The sequence below is a fragment of the Cephus cinctus genome, unplaced genomic scaffold (genome assembly GCF_000341935.2).
Source record: "Cephus cinctus unplaced genomic scaffold, Ccin1 Ccin1_scaffold0013, whole genome shotgun sequence".
NCBI lineage: Eukaryota > Metazoa > Arthropoda > Insecta > Hymenoptera > Cephidae > Cephus > Cephus cinctus.
The window spans coordinates 286,032-305,357 of NW_014332762.1; the positions used below are offsets into that span (position 1 = coordinate 286,032).

Genomic DNA, 19,326 nt, shown 5'->3' on the forward strand with positions numbered 1-19,326 from the left:
TTCAAGCGAAAATTATTACACCATTTTATTAACAGCTACTCAGCATAATATACAACGTATACTTAACAAATAAATAATCGAAAGCTCGGATTCCCAGCTGGGCTCAATAGATGGAAATCCTCGCGCTTCAAAGTTTTTTTTTCTTTTGAGGAACACTTTTTTACATACTCTTACACACACTCTCTCTCTCTCTCTCTCTCTCTCTCTCTCTCTCTCTCTCTCTCTCTCAATTTCATTCTCTCACTCTTACACGTACAAACATCATAAAGTCAATATCCCAGCGCACAAAAACTTTACATGATATTTATAATCGATGCTTACGCAACTTTTACAAATTATTTATACCAACCGTTTACATTAAAAACTAATGAACAACGTATCACTATAAATATTTATTGGCACAAACGCACGGGTGCTGTTAACCCAATTTTGTCTTGTGAAACAGCAACAATTACACAACACGTTATTATAGCTATTACACGGGATATTATATACAGTAGTTGGCAATAGGCGTCATTACAATTCGTTGTTATTTGTACATACATTATCGTTTAGCTATTATAAAAATAATTAATACTCGTCACACTTAAGACTGAAAAACGGTATCTTACAGTACTGAAATTATGATCTGGAGATCAGTGATCTTTTGCTGTATCTCAGAGTGTCTAAATTTTTCTTTGTCAGCGTAGAAAAGCTAAAAAATATATCTAACGTCAACGAGATGTCTTAAAAGTCTGTTGTATATGAAAATTTCTCGGACACCCCTTATACGTTTATAGATATACGTATTATCGATTTCTTATCAGTTTTCTCAGCTCCTCCTTTCTCAAACGACAATGACCATTATTCCCCTCTAGAAATATGCAACAATGCTGCACCTTATTTGTCAGGATGTTCACAGGATCGCCAGACTCCAATTTGTTTTCAGTGAACTGAATCCTGTTTGATGATCAAAGTGAACAATGTTTTTTACAAAAATATCTCAGATACTTTTGAAACTTCCAGTACCCATACCACAAATGTTCGGTGTATCGTGAGACATTGTAAATTGAGTTTATCAAATTTCAGGCAACGTAGATATTTACATTGTTGTGTATATTAGAAATTTCAAAACTGAATATTCAGCTGACGAGTTGCTCTAAGAGGTGATACTTTTTAATAATAGACAATTGATAAGCGTTGCTTTGAGTTTGCCAAAGTTTTCCCCGTGAGATGGCATTGCTATTTCTTAAACAAAGATTTGACTTCCCTCATGAAATAATTATCACCCCAGCAGAGTGTCTTGGGAGGGAGATGTACCGCGCATAATAAGAGAGGATTTATTCAAACAGCTTTCACATAGATTCTCCTCCTGCTTTCGTAAGTTCTGAAATTTCCAATTATCCTAAGGTCCTCTCTTGTTTGCCAACTGTACACACTTCAAAATCCTAAGTATCTGTGAAGAACAATGATCCTCTCATCAGACGCAAAATAGAGGGTTAACAAGATGAGCTCGCTGAGTGGTTAAAGAGTTAAATAAAGAGAGAGGCCTGAGAATAAATAAAATAATTTTAAAAATACATCAACCCTTATCAATTGCCACAACTAGTAACACTAGTAACCAATAACATGTCGCCATCTATCGACAGTTTGTATGAACATCGAATAAGATGTTTGTTTACGCACGAACTTATTTCCTAAGGAAATACGAAATAAAAGCAACGTATTCGTCTCGCGTCTTCATTTGATCGTTAGGGTGGTAAAGGTACTGGTACAGTCCTTGAGAAAAAGTTCGAACGAACTACCTTAGAAGTTCATAAGGAAGAAAAAGTGGGCTCCACGGAGAGAAGTTAGAACCGGAAGGGTATGAGTAAGCAATTCGAAACGTTAAGATGCGTTTTAAAAGCACGCAGCAGTTTTTAGGCCCCGTCACTTGCATCATACGTAAGTGCTCTGCACGTCGGTCTGTTGAGTCGGTGGATGCCACTTCTTGATAATTCTAGGTTTGAAGAGCTGGCCAAAGGTTGTACGAAATTGTCTGGACATCGAGCAGTAGAGTATAAAGTTGATGGCACCGTTGAGTAGGGCAAGGATATCCATAATCTCGCCGAAGTTATGGTAGCAATTCCTGAAGAAGCAATCTCCCAGTACCCCGGATAACAGGCCGAGGATACCCTGCGGAAATTCGGTGACCAGGAAGAGAAGTAGAACAGCCACGAGCATCCTGGTCGTCCTGTCGGCTCGTCTTTCGGATTTGCTGGCTCTGCGGGAGCATTCGCCGTTGTTCGCCATCGTGCAGGGGTTGTAACCCCTGAGGGCCTGCTTCCTGCTCTTCGCCCTGAGAAGACATTAAAGAGCTATTGTTATATCAAGAAACAGCATGGACGCACATGGGCAGAATTGAGTGGATGAGTGACATGGAGTACTTTACGAAAATGTGATAAATATGGAGTCTCGTCGAGGGTAAAATTCGGCCGGATAAAAATTCAATTATAAAGGTAGAAAGGGAAGGGCCCCAGGTTATGGTAACGAGGGAATGCAAATCTTATGGTAATGAGAGTGTGACATGTTTTGAGAGTTACGAATGAGTGAGCATTAAAGTTATCCTCGATAACTTTTCACCATCCACCTTTCCCATGAGCATCGTCATTGCGTGATCATTCCTCAGGGGCGAATATTTTCTTGTGCTTCAATGGTAACAGATTGGCAAAAATCTCCACGAACGCCCTTCAGCTTGGACTCATATTTGGGATAAAGATGAAACGATTTTTCAGGCTTGGTTAGGGAGCTGAACCAAAGTGCCCATGACGCAACCCCTGTAAAATTATATTCAAATTGAGGTTTTGGAAAGTGAAGTGACATATGGCATTTTTGAGGTCTTGTCATGAGACTTGAAGTCTTTTTTATTAACGTGTCATCTCTTTCATATATTGAAGATAGTCGTGCGACGCCAAGGGTTCATTTGACTTTCTAATCAGCAAATTTGTAGACTGCCACTATATGCAGCATCGAAAGATCCATACCTCCAGGTTACCAGGGTGGAAAGTATCATCATGGACACTTATAATTTTCTTGTAAATCACATCAAGCTCTCTGACGACATCATTTTCAGACCCAAAATCAACGTGCCACGTAGGTTTACCAAATATGCAAAATTATTGTGGACAGCAGACACCTGAACGTGACTTCCGGTCGAGGTGATAACACCAAATACAAGATAAAATTATGAATTTCTTGATAATTAGAAAATAACGAAATCTTCATTTATACAAAATTTCAACGAAATTTTCAGTGTAGTCCCTGAGCTGTGACAACTGTCAAAACGTCAATTCCCACTGCACAGATATACTCAGCCTGTGAGAATGAATAACTGAAAAATTCAATATCTTCATTTTCGTACGACAGACTGTAATAATTTTTTATGGAGACATCAAGGTTATCTTTTACACAGACCAATTTATTTTTTAATAATAACAATCTTGTAATTTCTTTTCACTACCTTTTTAACCCGTGATTCCCTATTGCTGTTATGATCATCATTCCCAGAGTACCTCAAGTGGCTAAATGGACTCTTAGGATAATGAAGATATCTCACCTGTAAAGAGCCTTTATCAGCCAACAACTGATGACGGTAAGGATCAGACAAGGTAATAGCTTTACGACTACTCCAAGGACCCAAAAATTAAGTTGATAAAGGACACCCTTGCTGTCAGAAGGATTCGCGTCGACGTGATAGAGAATCTCCTCGGTACCATTTTCGTAGACTTTTCTCTGATTTATCTGCGGGTAGGAATAAAGAAGAGGTTATAAAATAAGAGCTTATATAAAAAAAAAAAAGTTAGAAATAAAAAGTATAAAAATCCTTCCCCAATGATATTAAAGGGTAGGTAACCGACTGCCATCGATCAGTATGATAATTCACGTCAATTTACATGTCAACGATGCTGTCTGATCTTGATTATACGATAAAAGGATGAAAAGTATCCGTGGCATCTCCTCACCCCAAAAACGAGATAACTTGGAGCACAGGCGATGAAGGGTGCAAGGAAGCTGCACCAAAGGGCTATTCTGCATCTCGATGCTGAACACCACGAGTGATTGTGTTGTGGAAATCTGGAAGAATATATAATTATTAAAACTTAGTGATAACCACGTGACTTAATGACAAAACTTAAATATCACCCATCTAGTAGCTCATGGGACATTTTTTATTCAGGAAGTTATCCCCGGTTGAAGTTTTCATTTCGTTTAAGGCGAATCTACACGAACGACATCCACCGTCTTACCTATTTAGACTCATTGAAAGAAGTATCTAACAGTTTGTATCATTGAGAAACATCAGTCATGGAATTTCATCATGAAATGAAAGTTACGTCAGTTTGATCAACGTCGCTCGTAACGAGAATCTTTGAGAAGATCAAAAGTTCTGAATGCTTTGCTGCCTCGAGTAGCGTGAGCTTCGAGAAGGGAGGGTTTGCATGCCGGTGAAAAACGAAAGAGTAGAAAATTTCAGCGGAGTAATAAGTAAATTTCAAAGCTTTCCCATAATCGTGCCAGTCCCTGTAAATAGCATTAATTAAGCGAAAATTAGAAATAATAATTTTCCGCGATTTCATCGGACACGATGTCAAGTGACGTGAAACGTAGAAATCAGAGAGAAAAAAAGCGAATGACATCATGGCTAAGTACAGATTAAATTGAGAGAGAAAAAAAGACACTAGAAAATGAAATAACAGCAACGAATCTATTGTTTTCGATTTTTTCCAATTTGGACTTCGTTATACCAAGGATCACATTAGTCTTCGAAAATACCATTTCTTTGACCCTGAACGCTCCTACTTTTTGTCACAGAGTGTTGATTGGATGTTCTATGGCTTTTTACGTACAGCGAAACACGAAAGGATCTCGAACTATTTGCCAGCGTCTTAAAGGTTACCCGCGAAGATCATTAACCAATCTGTCAAGTGCAGAAAGCGCTACGCGAAATTGTCAAAAATTAATTAAAAGGGCGGATTGCAATTGATGGTAAATAAATAATAACCAGGACGTTAAATAATTATTAACGACCATCAAAAAGTTATTAAACGCTATTACGCGAACCTCGTGTAGATTTATGGAAATGTACCGAAGCCTCGTTAATTACATGCTAAAATTATCCTTGTACATTTTACACCGTTCACGGGTAGAAAATATACGTACGGAATAAATACACGTAGATATTTGCAGACAGGAAAATAAACCACTTTGCCTATGCGATTTGCATGATAATCTCTTATCGTTAAGCTCATTTTATTACGCGCCATAATCTATGCAAATAGCTACACGTGTGTATGTACGTAGATTAACCGTGCTAGCTCGTGAGCTTACCGTTAATACGTTACAAGGGCTGATCTTATGGGTTAGAAGATTTCGAACAATGGCAAAGCGTCGATAACAACCAACAATTGGTGTACGAACAATCGGATGAAACAGTTTTGTTATTGAAAATTAATTGCGAAATGCTGACTTTATTTCATATGACTTCGAGAGTCTGCTTTTACTTTTTTATATCGATTCTGATTATTGTGATCTCGTATCTCTCGTAGTTGATGAAAAGATTTCGGATCGAGTCTCATTTGCGGCCTTCGCGTATAAGAAAAAGGAATCTGCAGTTTTTGTTACCGACTGTGGAAGCTTTTATTAATAATATTGTTGCGTCATAATCCGGGTGACTGTACAGATGAGACTGTCTCTGTAGGTATGATTTTGTTTGTTTGTAACGTGACACGTGTGATTATCGTTTGCAGACTCATTTTCTTTCATGTATTTTCGTCGCACGTTGGTCCTGTGAATAGGGTTTGTTTATTAGCCAGTTGGAACAAGAATATACGAACGAAATTTGATGACTTTAGGAACAACTATTATTTAGTATGTCATGTCGTGTTATCGGTGGAAAATTTATCATAGACATTTTAATGAAAAGCTAGTACCCGTCGAACGAAATTGTGTATTCTGTCAACAATGTTTTCAATTAGGGTTCTTCGGAAAAATCAAACGGACCAATAAACAGCGTTGAAACTGTAAAAAAAGTGTCAGGGACAAATTTGTTTTTTACCAATAAGAAAATATTGGAAACTGAAAAACTAATGGTTAAGTAATCGCTGCTATGTTGATTGTGGAAAATTTTAAAATGGCTGTCACGAAAGGCATTATCCACGAGAAACAGGAAATCGAGTGAAACGTGCCCGGAGAATAAATTCGCAAGGGCCTACATAGATATAAGGGAAGCATCAATTTCCCGCAATCCTAATCATGAAACATGAGTCGACAGAGTTCAGAAGTTTATCTTCGAAGAATCGACGGCAAGGATCATTAACGCATTTGTGTTTGGCGAGACCGAAATATCTATATGGAAAAGTTGATAACTCTGAGTCATGAATAATGTACGATAGGGTGAAATAGGAAGGAAATGTACCGGAAAGAATCACAGTAGCAGAAGGTAAATCCAAAAGCATTTGTAAGTCGTAACAACTTAACTGAACAAAATGTACACATTAATGGTGCGAGCAATTACATGTATATCAAGCATAACGCAAGTAAACAGCATCCGTCCTAATCTACGGTAAGCCTCGATTATCAAAGATTCTCATTACTCAAGGAAATACAACTACGACTGAAACATGAAGTTGATTTAGTAAATTGCTAGTCAAACATTCCTGACAGGTCTGAAGGCATGGCAAATGTAATTGAAATTCATGCCATAGTCAAATATTCTCCTTAAATACAACGTCCTGGGTAAATTGCCTGACAAAGCTTCTAAACACGCCCAGCAAATCCTGGCAGTAAAATGCAGAACATGCGGCTGTAGATAAATTTCGTACGAAAGGTGGTTTTCAAACACCCAGGGAAAAAATCATCATAACCTACAAGAAAAAACAAAGTGTTTTCTTAGGATAATCTAAGTGAGCTTTTATATACACGAATTTTGCTCAACACTGTTGGTATTTGGTGTTGAAAATTTGTAAGCCCGCACAATCCTGTCTATACGACGATCTCGCGAAATTGGTGTTACCGTCTGGTGAATTTCTCTATTTGAAGAAATCGGTCTAGTTACCAGCTACTGGCACGTCTCATTAATGGAAAGTCAACAAGGAAAAGAAGGAAGATATAAGAAAGACAAGAAAGATTAAAATAATGCATTACTTTCACTCACCTGATCGCGATGTATCTCCATACTGCCAGAGTCAAGGTAAGTCCTATACTGATAGTGTGAAGAACCTGAGTGAAGTGCATATGAAAAAGTATAAAGACTGCCCATCTAAATGGAAATATTTTATGATCTTGTGAGGCAATGTAACGATAAGCAGCAAACGGAACGTATTCGACCATAACCAGCATGTCAGCCATAGCGAGACCCGTCAATATCCTGTTAATGGGCGCAGTCGCCATGTCCTTTCTAGTTAGAACAACGATGTTAAGCATATTAGCAACGGTGCCGAAAATGCAGACCATCAGAGCAACGTATCCGTGATAAACTTTGTAAGAGAGCGCCAAATCTCGCACTACGCCGTTGCAGTAGCAGGGCACCGGCACTGAGTGCACAGTCGGAAGAACGGCGAAGCTGAAGTTGTTTACATAGTCGATATCCTCTTCGGTGATGTTTAACTTCCGAAAGATGTCGCTAATGTTCTCGTGATGATTCATCGTCTTTACGCCACGGAGTAGTTGCTTCAGATAGAGCAGAGACGTGTTCAGTTGGTTGAATTGCGTGTCGTAGTCCGTATGGTGTAACATGACATTTTATAGGTTATCGTAACGGCGGGTATAAAATCAAAGATCGTAAGATCGTGTCGTTGGTTGTACGTTATTTCATAAGTTTTGAGTTTACTAGCTTCTTGCTTGATTCTCGTGACACCACTTTAATTACGTTGTGAAATTTAAATCAATGGTGGAGAACTTTTCTTGTTTGGAGATTCGTCGAATGTCAATACAGCCCGTACGGCCTCAGCGTGGATTGAGGCTCTTCCGAACTTCGAGGTAGACGCTTGCGACAATATTCATTACGCTCGAAGATTAATTCAGCGTCGGAAGAGAATCTGCAAGAGAATTACGCATTTTAGAGATACACGTTGCTCTTGAATTCAAGAGCATACTTTGGCTATGTATGTTTTATTATCGTTTATTATTTGCCCGAGTAAATGTACTTATTGTCGTCAAAACTTTTATTCCTTGGCCGTTACAAACGAAAAAGATCAACTTTTTCTCTTATACTACTGATCGCTACTACCCGCTCTCGCTAGCCAGCTTCCTTTCTTTTCCGCTTTGCCGTGCAGCGCCTTTCCTTGCATTCCACTTTTTTTCCAGCGGAGTCTGGCTCTTTCCGCTTCATTATTGAAAAAACTTGAAATCGGAAAAGAAATGTATGTTGAAGGTTGAAAACTTTCGGAATTTTGATACGCAAATGGGTTTTTTCGTCGCGGCGCTATTTTCTTCTCCCCAACAGATTGATAGACCCGATCGAGAAGAAAGTGGCATGTAAAATTGTGACCCTTATTTACATGCTTACTGAGGATAAGGATATTCAAATACGTATAAGAAGTTTGGAATGGAAATTCTCGAAAATAAGGAATTCTTGGTGGGTGATTTAGCGAGAGATTGACAAGTAGGTAAAACAATAACGGCAAGGGTGGAGTAAAAAATTCTAAAAAAATATACATGTTATCCTTATGTGTATACAAAACGGGAGAGATATTTGTAATCTTTAAAAAATTGTATTACTTCTACCTCTTTTCCCGCAGAAAGGTAAATATATTTTGAAGTATTTGTTTCTCCTCAGATAAACGTGGGGTGTATCAGACCAACGGGCTTTTAAAAATATTTATGAACCATAATGGCAATGGCTCTTGACATACAAATTGAATTACAGCATATTACGATCAACGGCCATTTTCTTAACCCTTAAACTGCTGGCAATTTAAAAATTAAAATGCAACTTTTTTCCGTGCACATTCTCATATAAATGTTGCCAATGTATGGGTCGATGTGTAAAAGTCATCAGGTAGCGCAAAATAGCGTCGCACCGGCAGGCTAAGCGTTAAATTCGTAAATTGATATTCAATATTTTAATTGACCAAACAGAAAGCTTAAGAAACACTTAAAACACTTCCTTCATTTAATTTTCAATGTAATTTTCAGCCTGTCTTGAATCCGATTATACCTGAAAGGGAACTGAGTGGAACGTCATAACCTCAAATATGGGATATTATAGTTTATAAGAATGCAATAATAAATTTTCATGCAAACGCAGTGTATGCATACTTTTGCAAGCTGTATTGTTACTGAGATAACACTTGTATGTGGAGTAACTGACTAAAAAAGATATGACTTGTACGTAATTTTTGAGGTGTAAAATGCCCGTGTTAAAACTGCCCTTTTTCGCAATTATTCCTCAACTATGCTTCACACAATTTCCAGTTCAGTAATCGTACAATTTACGCAGTTATGGATATACTTCATTTCGATAAAGATGGTGCATCAATCTCGTACAATTTACGATTTTCGCGGTTGGAGATTCTAGATGGCAGTCGACACTCCCCAAGTCCTCTTATCAGATGCGATAATAATAATAAGACAAGATAGTGGATGTAAAAAAATAATCCATCAACAGTCGCTGAACTACGTAATTCATCTAAAATCATGTACAATCAATATCCATGGTAACGGTATCCTTGGACCGTGTTCCAGTTTGTTTTTTTTAATGTCCATTATATATGGACGATTAAATTAATACTGCGTGTCATGAAATCGGATACAAAACGTTCACATTCTGCAGTTCGTTAAAATTTTTCAAAGTCACCGTTGTGCTTGAGAATATCATCACATTCAAATTACGTCATCGGTCCCTGGTCGGTATGTTATACATTGATAATAACATTGATTTTCCAGTATCTGGTTAGCATCAAGAATATTCTCCAATATGCCACACGTGTTTATAGCTTGAAAGGCAATGAACGAATCAGCGCCGCCCCTGGTATCGTTGGTGTACTACGATATGTCCCACATGCGTATTTCCATCGTAAAGTAAGATATTGCGTGGGATAAAGTAACATAAAGGGAGGAGAGAGACGATAGGATTAAATTTCGTTCGCCTGAGATAATAAAGTACACATATTTTTAATTGCGTTCAGCAAGCATCTACAAAAGAAGAAAAAAAAATGAAAATGAAGAGTGAAGTTGTCTCGTTCGCAAAGGAAATAATTTATCGAGTAAGAAGGAAAATTTTAATGCCACAACCTTGTACCGAGATGGTAAATCTTTGGGAAAATAAAAAATAAAATAAAAATCCTTTCTCGCCACAAGATAGAAAGTTACTCGACAGAAGCCGTTCGTGCTTGTCCTTGGTTTCTTTGTTCTAAACTTCGAAGTTAATTTTATCTGTTTATACTTGACTCTACCCAGCGCAGCTTTTGAAAATATTATACAGTGAAAAGTAAACTTTTCTCAAAAGTCCGTGCGTTGTAATTCTTAAACAACGTCCAATCTGTTCTGAGACACTGGGGTTATGGGCAATAAAGAAGTTTGCGAAATTTCGAATAAAACAAATAAACATTCTTTTAATAGACAATCATTGCGTAATTTCGTTTGACGAATATCGAATTTCTTGTTAAATCTGCACGAGAATTTAAGGAGTCACGAAGATTCATGCCGCTTAATCTTCGTACCTTTATTTGCTATTGGGATTTGACGTGTGACGCTTGCGACATCTGGCGGCAAAGCATGGAAGTTCTATGAACGCTTGGCGTGCATGTTTGCAGAAGCTGTTTGGCCTTGTGTATATTAGCTGATGAAAAGACTCGTTGACAGATATTTTCTACTGAAAGCATTTTAAACTAATAATATAATTGGGCATGCATTAATTTTGAAAGAGTAATCTAATATGACATCATATTGTGTACGTTATACGTAACTCTAGCTCAGACGGTCGAGTTCAAATACGTGTCATTGTCTTTCTCTTCCGTTCTTCCTTCCACATGTCGAATACATAATCTTCTGAAACTGGAGGGACATTTCAGTCGTGTACGACTCTGAGTTCTACGTTTACGAGGGATACAAAAGGACCACTCGGATTCGTCTCCCCCTAAACCTGTGAGTTCTTCGAATTTCATGGATTCATTCCGGGATTAAGGAGATATCTGTGAATCTCTCGTATCTCCGTGGCTCCCTTTCACGGAAAGCTATCTTATAAGCTTGAATCTACGTTATCGCTAGTTGAAATTACAAGGAAAAATAATCACGAGCACATCGAGCGCGGTCGTAGAATGTTCTTTGAATTTCTTTTAAGTTTCTTCAACTTGGATGAATTTTAATTTGTAAAAGATGAGTGTTGAGTGAACCAGTTCTATGATTAAAATATAACGAGTAACGACTCAAGTTTCGTACTTATTTTTTATTTACAGTCCAACTTTGGTAAGTATCTTAAGGAGGTACGATTGTTTATTATATATAGTAATTTTATTCTTTTCGCGAATAAACGGTGTAACGCCCTTTTCAAAATTATTTACTGTATAAGATATCGGCGTTGAATCAAGCCGAAAGTCAGAGACTTGTAAACTTTATAATTCTGGCACATCTCCTCATTGAAGGAGTCAGCCATAAGGAAAGGAAGGAAGGAAGGAAGGAAACTTTATAATTTTCATACTCCATATTGTTAAAATATAAATGTTAATTATTATTAATATATATATTTTATAATTAAAAAACGGTGATATTCATTCTTAACATGAAATATTTATCCGAGAAAAATTTCTTAAATCACTGTAGACAAAATTTGATAATATCAACTACCAGCTACGATCATGGAAAATTTGTTTGGTCCAACCTACACAGATTTTAATTAAATGCATTTAATTATCCAGTCGTACGATTTTATTCCCTATTTGAAAAGCATTGTGTTAGGATGTCTCAGGCATTCAACTCCTCCATCCCCGAATTAAATGGACTAAATTTTGTTTGAGGCTACAAAATCTTTTTGTCAGTGTACAATCAAAATATTTTTCCAGTCATAGAAATCCTGACGAATTATATTACTGCCGTTTCAAAAGCATTAATGCGAATGAGTATTTTTTCAAGCTTTACCAAGGACAACAAAATATTTGACATGTATTATATTTTCTGTAAATTATAAAAATTAAAAATTCATTTAAAAAATAGCCCTTAACGCTTAGCTTGGCTTTTGAAATTTACTTGACGCGACTCTGTTTTTCGAAAAAAAAAAAAAAAAAAATCCAGCGGTACGTAAAGTGGATTAAAATTCTTACGAGTTGCACTAGAGATCTGACATCCCTCGATGTATTTTCCCTTGTCTCAAGAAAAAAAAGTGTCTGTATGCCGAGAAAATGCTTTTCTTCAACAACATTATGCACAGCCATTTCGTTTTATCAAGTGGAATGCGGATTATCCGCGACTGAAAGTCAAGGAGACCGACTGGCATTTCTGATAGCAAAGTCTCGTTACGCCTGCTGGTTTAACGAGGTTGCGCAGTAAAAAATAAATTATGTTTTCAGATCCTTTGCGACGACGTGTAAACTAAAAGCAAAAATTCATGCTCGACAATCACACTTGATTTACATATAGCTATAGTCCCTGCGGTTATCCCACGATGTAGCTTAGTACTGATAATACCGAATAACAAGAACACAAAGATTCCTATATGTCGGGCGTCCTAGCGTGACGTAATCTCGTTTGAAATTTATAATTTGTTCGCTCGACGAATCAGCCTCTGATCGACTAACGGAAGTAAGGCTGGGATCTTGAGAAAATCAAAGAACCAAAGGATGCGCACGTTGGTAATAAAAATGAGAAAACTCTTTTATTTAGAACCTAAAATAATCATAACGATTCTCAAGGTTAGTAAATCACTGAAATTTCATATCGCGCGAATGCCGCTAGTCAAAACATCGAACAGACGCTGCGTACCGTAGTCAGTCGATCTATCGTAAAATCGAATTTATGACTCTCGATTTCGAGATCGAGAAAATCGACACTCATTAACAACCAAACGAAACTGGTCCAGTCCAATATTCCTCTTAGTCCAGTCCAATATACCTATCTGAAGCATTAGGAATTATTTCTTTCGGGGTAGTTCAATATCCTGTAGTATTTTTCCGTGGCGGTTGGTAGTCAACGTGTAGCATTAGTCATGCCCGACAAGAGCGTCGAGAGTTTCTAGTACCACTTGGAAGTGACGTCATAACAATATATAAATACGTATAGTCTACAACAGTCCAGTGTATGTACATACAAAATATATATATGGATACCTCTTATATATAGGGTTAACAGATAATACTTATCACACAGGTAGTTATTGCTTGGAGAGGGGCGACTAAAGGTTAGGTGTGAGAATATTATAAGAACTGTTACTTTGCGTACCGTCATTTAATATTTGACTGTTGGGCTGCGGCGTGTGACACGTGTACGCTGTAATATAGTAATTAAATTGGAAGGATATTTTATTTATTAATCGTAAAAATTCGACTTCCTTAGCTGGCACGTATTTCGTGCCCGCGAGTCAATGAGTTGTCTTTTCTGGACTTTTATCGAGGGGGGCGTGTACAGTCGCAAAGCATGTCCCTGGTGTGTTATCGGATTGCGTTTGACAATATTTTTAATTCGTGGTTCTGCATCAGAGATGGCGACACTGTTCTGCGTATAGATGAGATATTTAAAACCGTTGACGGGCTGATGAATTTGCGAAACGGCGGGAGGACTTAAGCTGAGTGCTTTCTGTTAACGCATATGAATTGTTGATGAATGGGGAGTGCTGGGTTAAATTATTGTGCTATTCGTGAGAATTATTTTCTGGATAATCGCGAGTATGAGATATGTGGGTATTATGTAGATAAATTATCGTGCCCTTGAGAAATGTAAGTTTGTTATGTAATCTATCTACAGGGTTAGTCAGTAGAAACGCACCAGCAGAAGTTGGCCGCAAGTGGCCGACACGGCAGTGTGGCCTCTTCAAAAAATGACATGTGACTGTGCCTGATTCCTATAAGCGCTAACTGACAGTTCGCATAGCAATAAGGTTATCGAAATATTTCAATAGTTGGGTTACTGAAATAATTAATTAATATTGTAATGACAAAATATAATATCAGTTAAGATTTATTTTCAAAACAGATTGCAATTAAAACAATGAAAAGTTTAAAATATTCAGAATGTTGATATTTCCAAGTAACGATCACAACTGCATTTCTGCAATACAATGCTGCAATTAATTTAAAAATCAATTAATTGAAATATTTTTATACCAAAAAAGTGTAGCAAAAAATCTGTTGTCAAAATAAATCTTAACTGATATTACATTTTGTCATTACAATAATAATTAATTATTTCAGTAACCCATGCGAACTATGCTATGCGAACTGTCAGTTTGCGCTTATGAGAATCGGTCACAGTCACGTGTCATTTTTGAAAAAGGCCCCACTGCCGTGTCGGCCACTTGCGGCCAACTTCTGATGGTGCGTTTCTACTGACTAACCCTGTATGTATGTGTATATGTATAGTTAATACATGCATATTATGGGGTTCTTTAATATCTCAAAGGAAATCGGGATTATTTTATTTGTCAATTCGTGGGAAAAATAAATTGATACCGTTGGAAGTAATATTATAAATTGAATGATAATTCGGTGATATGCTGGATTTACTTTTATTTGGAAAATTATTACGTGACGAATTAATTAATTGACTTTTTTTTTGTTCAAGATGCTTTCGCTTATTTCATCGTGATCTGGTTATTTCATGTTTACTGGGGTTTTATTCGATTGGGAGTTTTTTTTGTGTTATTGGAATTTTTGATATTCGTCACATTCTCGGGGGAATTTTTGTTTCCTTATATTTCAATGTCCCTGGAAAATATCTTTGACAACTTTGAGATCTCCCGAGACGGTGAATATAAATATGAAATATTTGAAATATTTTTTGTTGACTTTTTTTTTCTTGTTGAAAAATCAAAATATCCAGTTCGAAAATTGGTAGAATAACGAATTTGATTTGTTATTAAACAACTGAATTGCCATTGGAATGAGGGAATAAAAGCTAGTGAAACCTTGAAAACATTTTATCGCATAATTGTATCGATAAGGAATATAACGATAGTCAATGTCCATCCCAGCGATAAGTACAGCCAAGCATCGATAATTCGAGCTTAATTTTCAAGACTATAAATCAAATGTAATATTAATTCATTAATAGATATATTTACGAGAATAGATTAGTATACAAAAAAACTAATGAAAATGCAAAGAGAGGCTGTGATATGGATATCAAATGTAAAAAATAAACTTTTTTAATAAAAATTATAAATTCACACCACTTACGTTTTCGTCTTAAATACGTATTTGCAGAATTGTCAAAAATGTGTTAAAAAAATTTTGTCGATCCTTTACTTTGTATTTTTCTCTCTCTTTTCACTACACCCCTAATTACCTTCTAAGCGTTATTAGGCAAAATGCCTCTTTAGGAAATGCTTAATTATTTTTTTTTCATTTTTCAAAACCTCTCAGCCTCATACATTCTGACGTCATTACCGAATATAAACATCATTAAGGACATACAATAATTAACTTAATCTCGTGACTTTCCTCAAAACTTCATACTCACAGGTTATAACGATCGCATCCAATATTAATAAAAAATTAAATTAGTATACGCTAATCAGACCGAAAATACGTCGATACCTTATTGATCAGAGAATATAAGAAATTGTAACAATTCGAAATCCCTATATTAATTATTTTCCCAAGAAGGATCTAATTTCACCCCGAGCCTCTTTCACGGCAATTAGAAAATAATCTCTCTCAGATAACTAACCCCCTAAGATTTCCCTAAAATTTGAAATCAAACCCAAATCATCCTTTATTGCCAATTTAACCGATAATCAAACGCTTTATACCCTATTACCATAATCAATTAGACCAACGAAAAATATTAAGCGTACATTCAAAAACCTCCGATTTTTACAATAGATTTGAAAATATTGACTAACTTAATTTTTACAATTTTTTTTTCCCTGGATCTTACCACTCGACATTTTTCAAATCACCCGCTAAATTGAAAAGGGCTGTCAATGTCCCTAAGGTCTCTCGTGGGATTCGCTCAAGTTATAAGGGAACGAAGGGAAGAAGAATTTCTCTCTACGATTACGTAGAAGTTTACGACGCATTTCTTTTCCAGAATTTGACGTCTTCGTAAATCCACTAGGACGTCGATTCTTATACTCAACCCGAAGCGCACTTGACAGCTATTCAATTATTTGTTTTAGTAGTGAGAAAGTTTTCGGGTTCTTCGCGATTCAGCCGAATTTTTCGATAAGCACTTTCGAAATTTCTTTCCAAATTCTAAAAGCGAATGTGTGGTATGAATTTATTTACTACGAATTGTCCAGTGTTAGAATTTCGAAATTTTAGGAGAGTCGGAATGAAAGGGACGTCGGAAGTGGCACTTGGAAATAATCGAATGAAAGCAGATAGCCGAGTGGAAAGGAAACCTGGAAAAGACGGTTAGTATGAGGGTAGGTGCTTATATATCTATATCTATGAGTAGAGTGTCTGACGCGTAGCCAGACGAGTTGCAGGTTTAATGATCGAACGTGATGCGATTACCAATTCGTTCCGAGTGATAAGGATAATAATAGTAAATTATGTCAAAAACCTTAAAAGTCGATTAATTGGAATTTAAAATAAGAAAAGTCGAAAAAATTCGACGTATACGTTAATTGTATGTAAATATATGCTATAATGTTTTTTTTTTTAAATCCGTAAACCCTGATACCTACAGGTTAGCTTAGCTTCGAAAATTCAAACGCTTCATTTTCCAAAGCGATTCCTGATCGGCTAATAAAATATATAGACAAAATTGTTACTCCCGACAAGCCATTGTACTTTTTCGTGGACGAGGACATATACGAGATATACAGGATACCAGAAATTCTCTTTATCGACCCACGAATTCCTAATAATCGTATATGGCGCCTTAGAAGAATTCGCTTTACTTACGTTCTCAAGGGAAAAGATCTGTGCGAGACGTTGACCGTCGGCGAGTTAAATAATCTCCGCGGATAAACCAATCCCGAATCCATCGAAAAAGCAAAAATATATTATCCGTCTCGAAGACACGATTGATTGATAAAAATGTACAAAAATCCTTAATCGCGTTCGAACACTCGAATAAATACTTTTCGATAGAATATTTAATAGATTCATAAAAAAAAAGTGTTACAGTGTAAAACATAAATTCGAATATTTAGAAAAGTCCAAAAAAATTATTTTCGAGAAATAAAATTTTGAACAAATAATTTTTATCCCTCGGTCCCGAGAACTATTCAATCGTCACGTTTGATGAAACAACGAGTCACCGAAAAAATTTAGTGTTTATTCGGATACACAAAAAAAAAAAGTTTTCCAAAAAAAGATGCTTTACGAAAAATTTCCAAAATTCGATCTATTTACCATAACGCCCATTCACATTTGACGCGTACACGCACGACTGGCAGTCGCACTTACGCGGAAATGCCATTATTTCGCGAACATTTTACAGGGAGCCGTGTTTTATCTGATTACCAAGGCAACAGGTTAGAATACGGAGTGGGGTTGGTACGAGGACCAGGGGATGCTCGAACACGGGTCCGGCGTCGGGATGCTACTGACGAAAATTCTCTACGACGCTCTGTACTTTGCCCACTCTCCGACGTGTTCGGACACGCACACACTGGCTCTCCCTGCCCTCCTCAGTCTTCTATTCCCTTAATCTACTATCTTCCTTACTCTGGTTCACGCTCTATCCCTCCCCCTCTTCGCACTCTCTCGCTCCCCTACTACTCTGCCTCTTCCTCCACAGAAGCCTGCGCGATACTGGTCCATGGATAGTATTATGGAGTATACATCCGATATAGGAGCTTTTACACTCTTTGATATATTCTCAATGAGCCCAATGAATTACTATGACGACGACAGCGTCTTTTGTTATATGATTCATGGGTTTTATTTTTATGTACTTCTTTTGCCGCGGAGTAAGCTGCCTTTGGAAAGCCTTAGGTATTTTCGTGTTTTTCGACGAAAAAGGTTTCGATAGGTATACATATAAGAAACGTAAAAGTTGTCTCGTTGAATTTTTCGTGGAAGATACTAAACACCATTTGACAGACGTAGGGGGGACCCTCTGTTATAGGATTGTTGTACGTGGAACTTTGAGGATGGAGTAATTGACATGTAGATTCTGGGAGGAAACTACATTTGATTAATGACTTATGAAATAATCGTGTGGTTATCGGTTACTGTACCATTAAGTACTTTATTGTCATTGGGTCGCATTTGTTTCCAATGAGTATTGGTTGTGGGGCATTCTTTAGATTTACTATGATATCCATTTAATATTTTATCTGTTTTTTTTTTGGTTCGCATTTGTTTCGAATGAGTATTGGTTGTGGGGGATTTTTTAGATTTACTATGATATCCATTTAATATTTTATCTGTTTTTTTTTTACAATATACATATTTTGCATTGGTAAAGAGTTGAAGATTCTGGGGGGAAATTACATTTGATTAATGACTTATGAAATAATCGTGTGGTTATCGGTTACTGTACGACTAAGTACTTTATTGTCATTGGGTGGTTCGCATTTGTTTCGAATGAGTATTGGTTGTAGGTGATGTTTTAGATTTACTTGATATCCATTAAATATTTTATTTGTTTTTTTTTTACATTATACAAATTTTGCATCGCTAAAAAGTTAATGAGAATGAAAATATTTTAACGGTATTTTTTTTTTTAAATCGAGACTCTAGGACATTTGTAGAAACTTGATTACACCTTTTGCACTGTATTATGAGAATTTATATAATATATTTGATTATCTCTCAGCTGTGAGGATTTTTTTCTCACTAGCAACTCACATCTACTGTCCCTCCAAGACCACGCCACTGATGAACTGTCAAAAAAGCCAAAAAAGAAATTCACGAAATCATTAGTCGCGCAGATAACAAGATTACAAATAATCAATAACAGCAACCAGGAAATTACGAGTCAAATTTGAGAATGAGATTCGAATCACGTTTTCGTGAAAATTTCAGGCACGAAATTCGATTCGTGTATATCAAACATCAGAAAAAAAATGAATGCGTCATATTTCGTAAAAAAAAATCGTTCACGGAAATCAAATAAGCAAAATAAAATTTGCTAATAATAATGATAAATCAAATTTTCGAATTCGCATCGAAAATGTCTTTTCGATGTAAAATATCATTCCGCCTTCGTCTTCCATACTGGATCTTAAATAATTGTCTGTTTTCTCCCTTTCTGGCTTCT

At 36.6% G+C, this 19,326-nt stretch overlaps 2 protein-coding genes and 1 long non-coding RNA gene across 12 annotated transcripts in view; 2 read left to right on the top strand and 1 right to left on the bottom strand.

Moving 5' to 3' along the window:
- LOC107264075 (sex peptide receptor) lies at nucleotides 1-17,677 on the bottom strand. Of its 6 annotated transcripts, none has more exons than XM_015732001.2 (6): nucleotides 17,019-17,677; nucleotides 7,468-8,054; nucleotides 7,172-7,236; nucleotides 3,981-4,092; nucleotides 3,575-3,759; nucleotides 1-2,317 (listed from the first exon to the last, which is right to left on the bottom strand). In XM_015732001.2, the coding sequence occupies exons 2-6, from the start codon at nucleotides 7,750-7,752 to the stop codon at nucleotides 1,918-1,920; spliced, it is 1,047 nt and encodes a 348-aa protein (XP_015587487.1). In that variant the 5' UTR covers nucleotides 7,753-8,054; nucleotides 17,019-17,677; the 3' UTR covers nucleotides 1-1,917. The 6 variants fall into 6 exon arrangements, with proteins under 6 accessions (XP_015587487.1, XP_015587443.1, XP_015587471.1 ...); XM_015731957.2 differs by adding an exon at nucleotides 13,390-13,437 and having other exon boundaries at nucleotides 7,172-8,054; XM_015731985.2 differs by having other exon boundaries at nucleotides 7,172-8,054; nucleotides 17,472-17,677.
- LOC112493758 lies at nucleotides 8,052-10,651 on the top strand. Of its 4 annotated transcripts, none has more exons than XR_003058441.1 (5): nucleotides 8,052-8,620; nucleotides 8,795-9,345; nucleotides 9,433-9,867; nucleotides 9,954-10,038; nucleotides 10,146-10,651. It is a non-coding gene; the product is annotated as an uncharacterized LOC112493758 (long non-coding RNA). The 4 variants fall into 4 exon arrangements; XR_003058442.1 differs by having other exon boundaries at nucleotides 8,795-9,060; nucleotides 9,154-9,867; XR_003058443.1 differs by having other exon boundaries at nucleotides 8,795-9,016; nucleotides 9,154-9,867.
- LOC107264037 overlaps nucleotides 11,298-19,326 on the top strand; it is a 19,596-nt gene continuing 11,567 nt past the window's right edge. Inside the window, exons 1-2 of one of the 2 annotated variants that reach the window (XM_025080646.1) lie at nucleotides 11,298-11,424; nucleotides 16,431-16,522. The gene's annotated coding sequence lies outside the window, so the exon portion shown is untranslated. Of the gene's footprint in view, nucleotides 11,425-12,396; nucleotides 12,804-16,430; nucleotides 16,523-19,326 lie in introns of those variants that run through there. The other variant, XM_025080663.1, reaches the window with a different exon arrangement.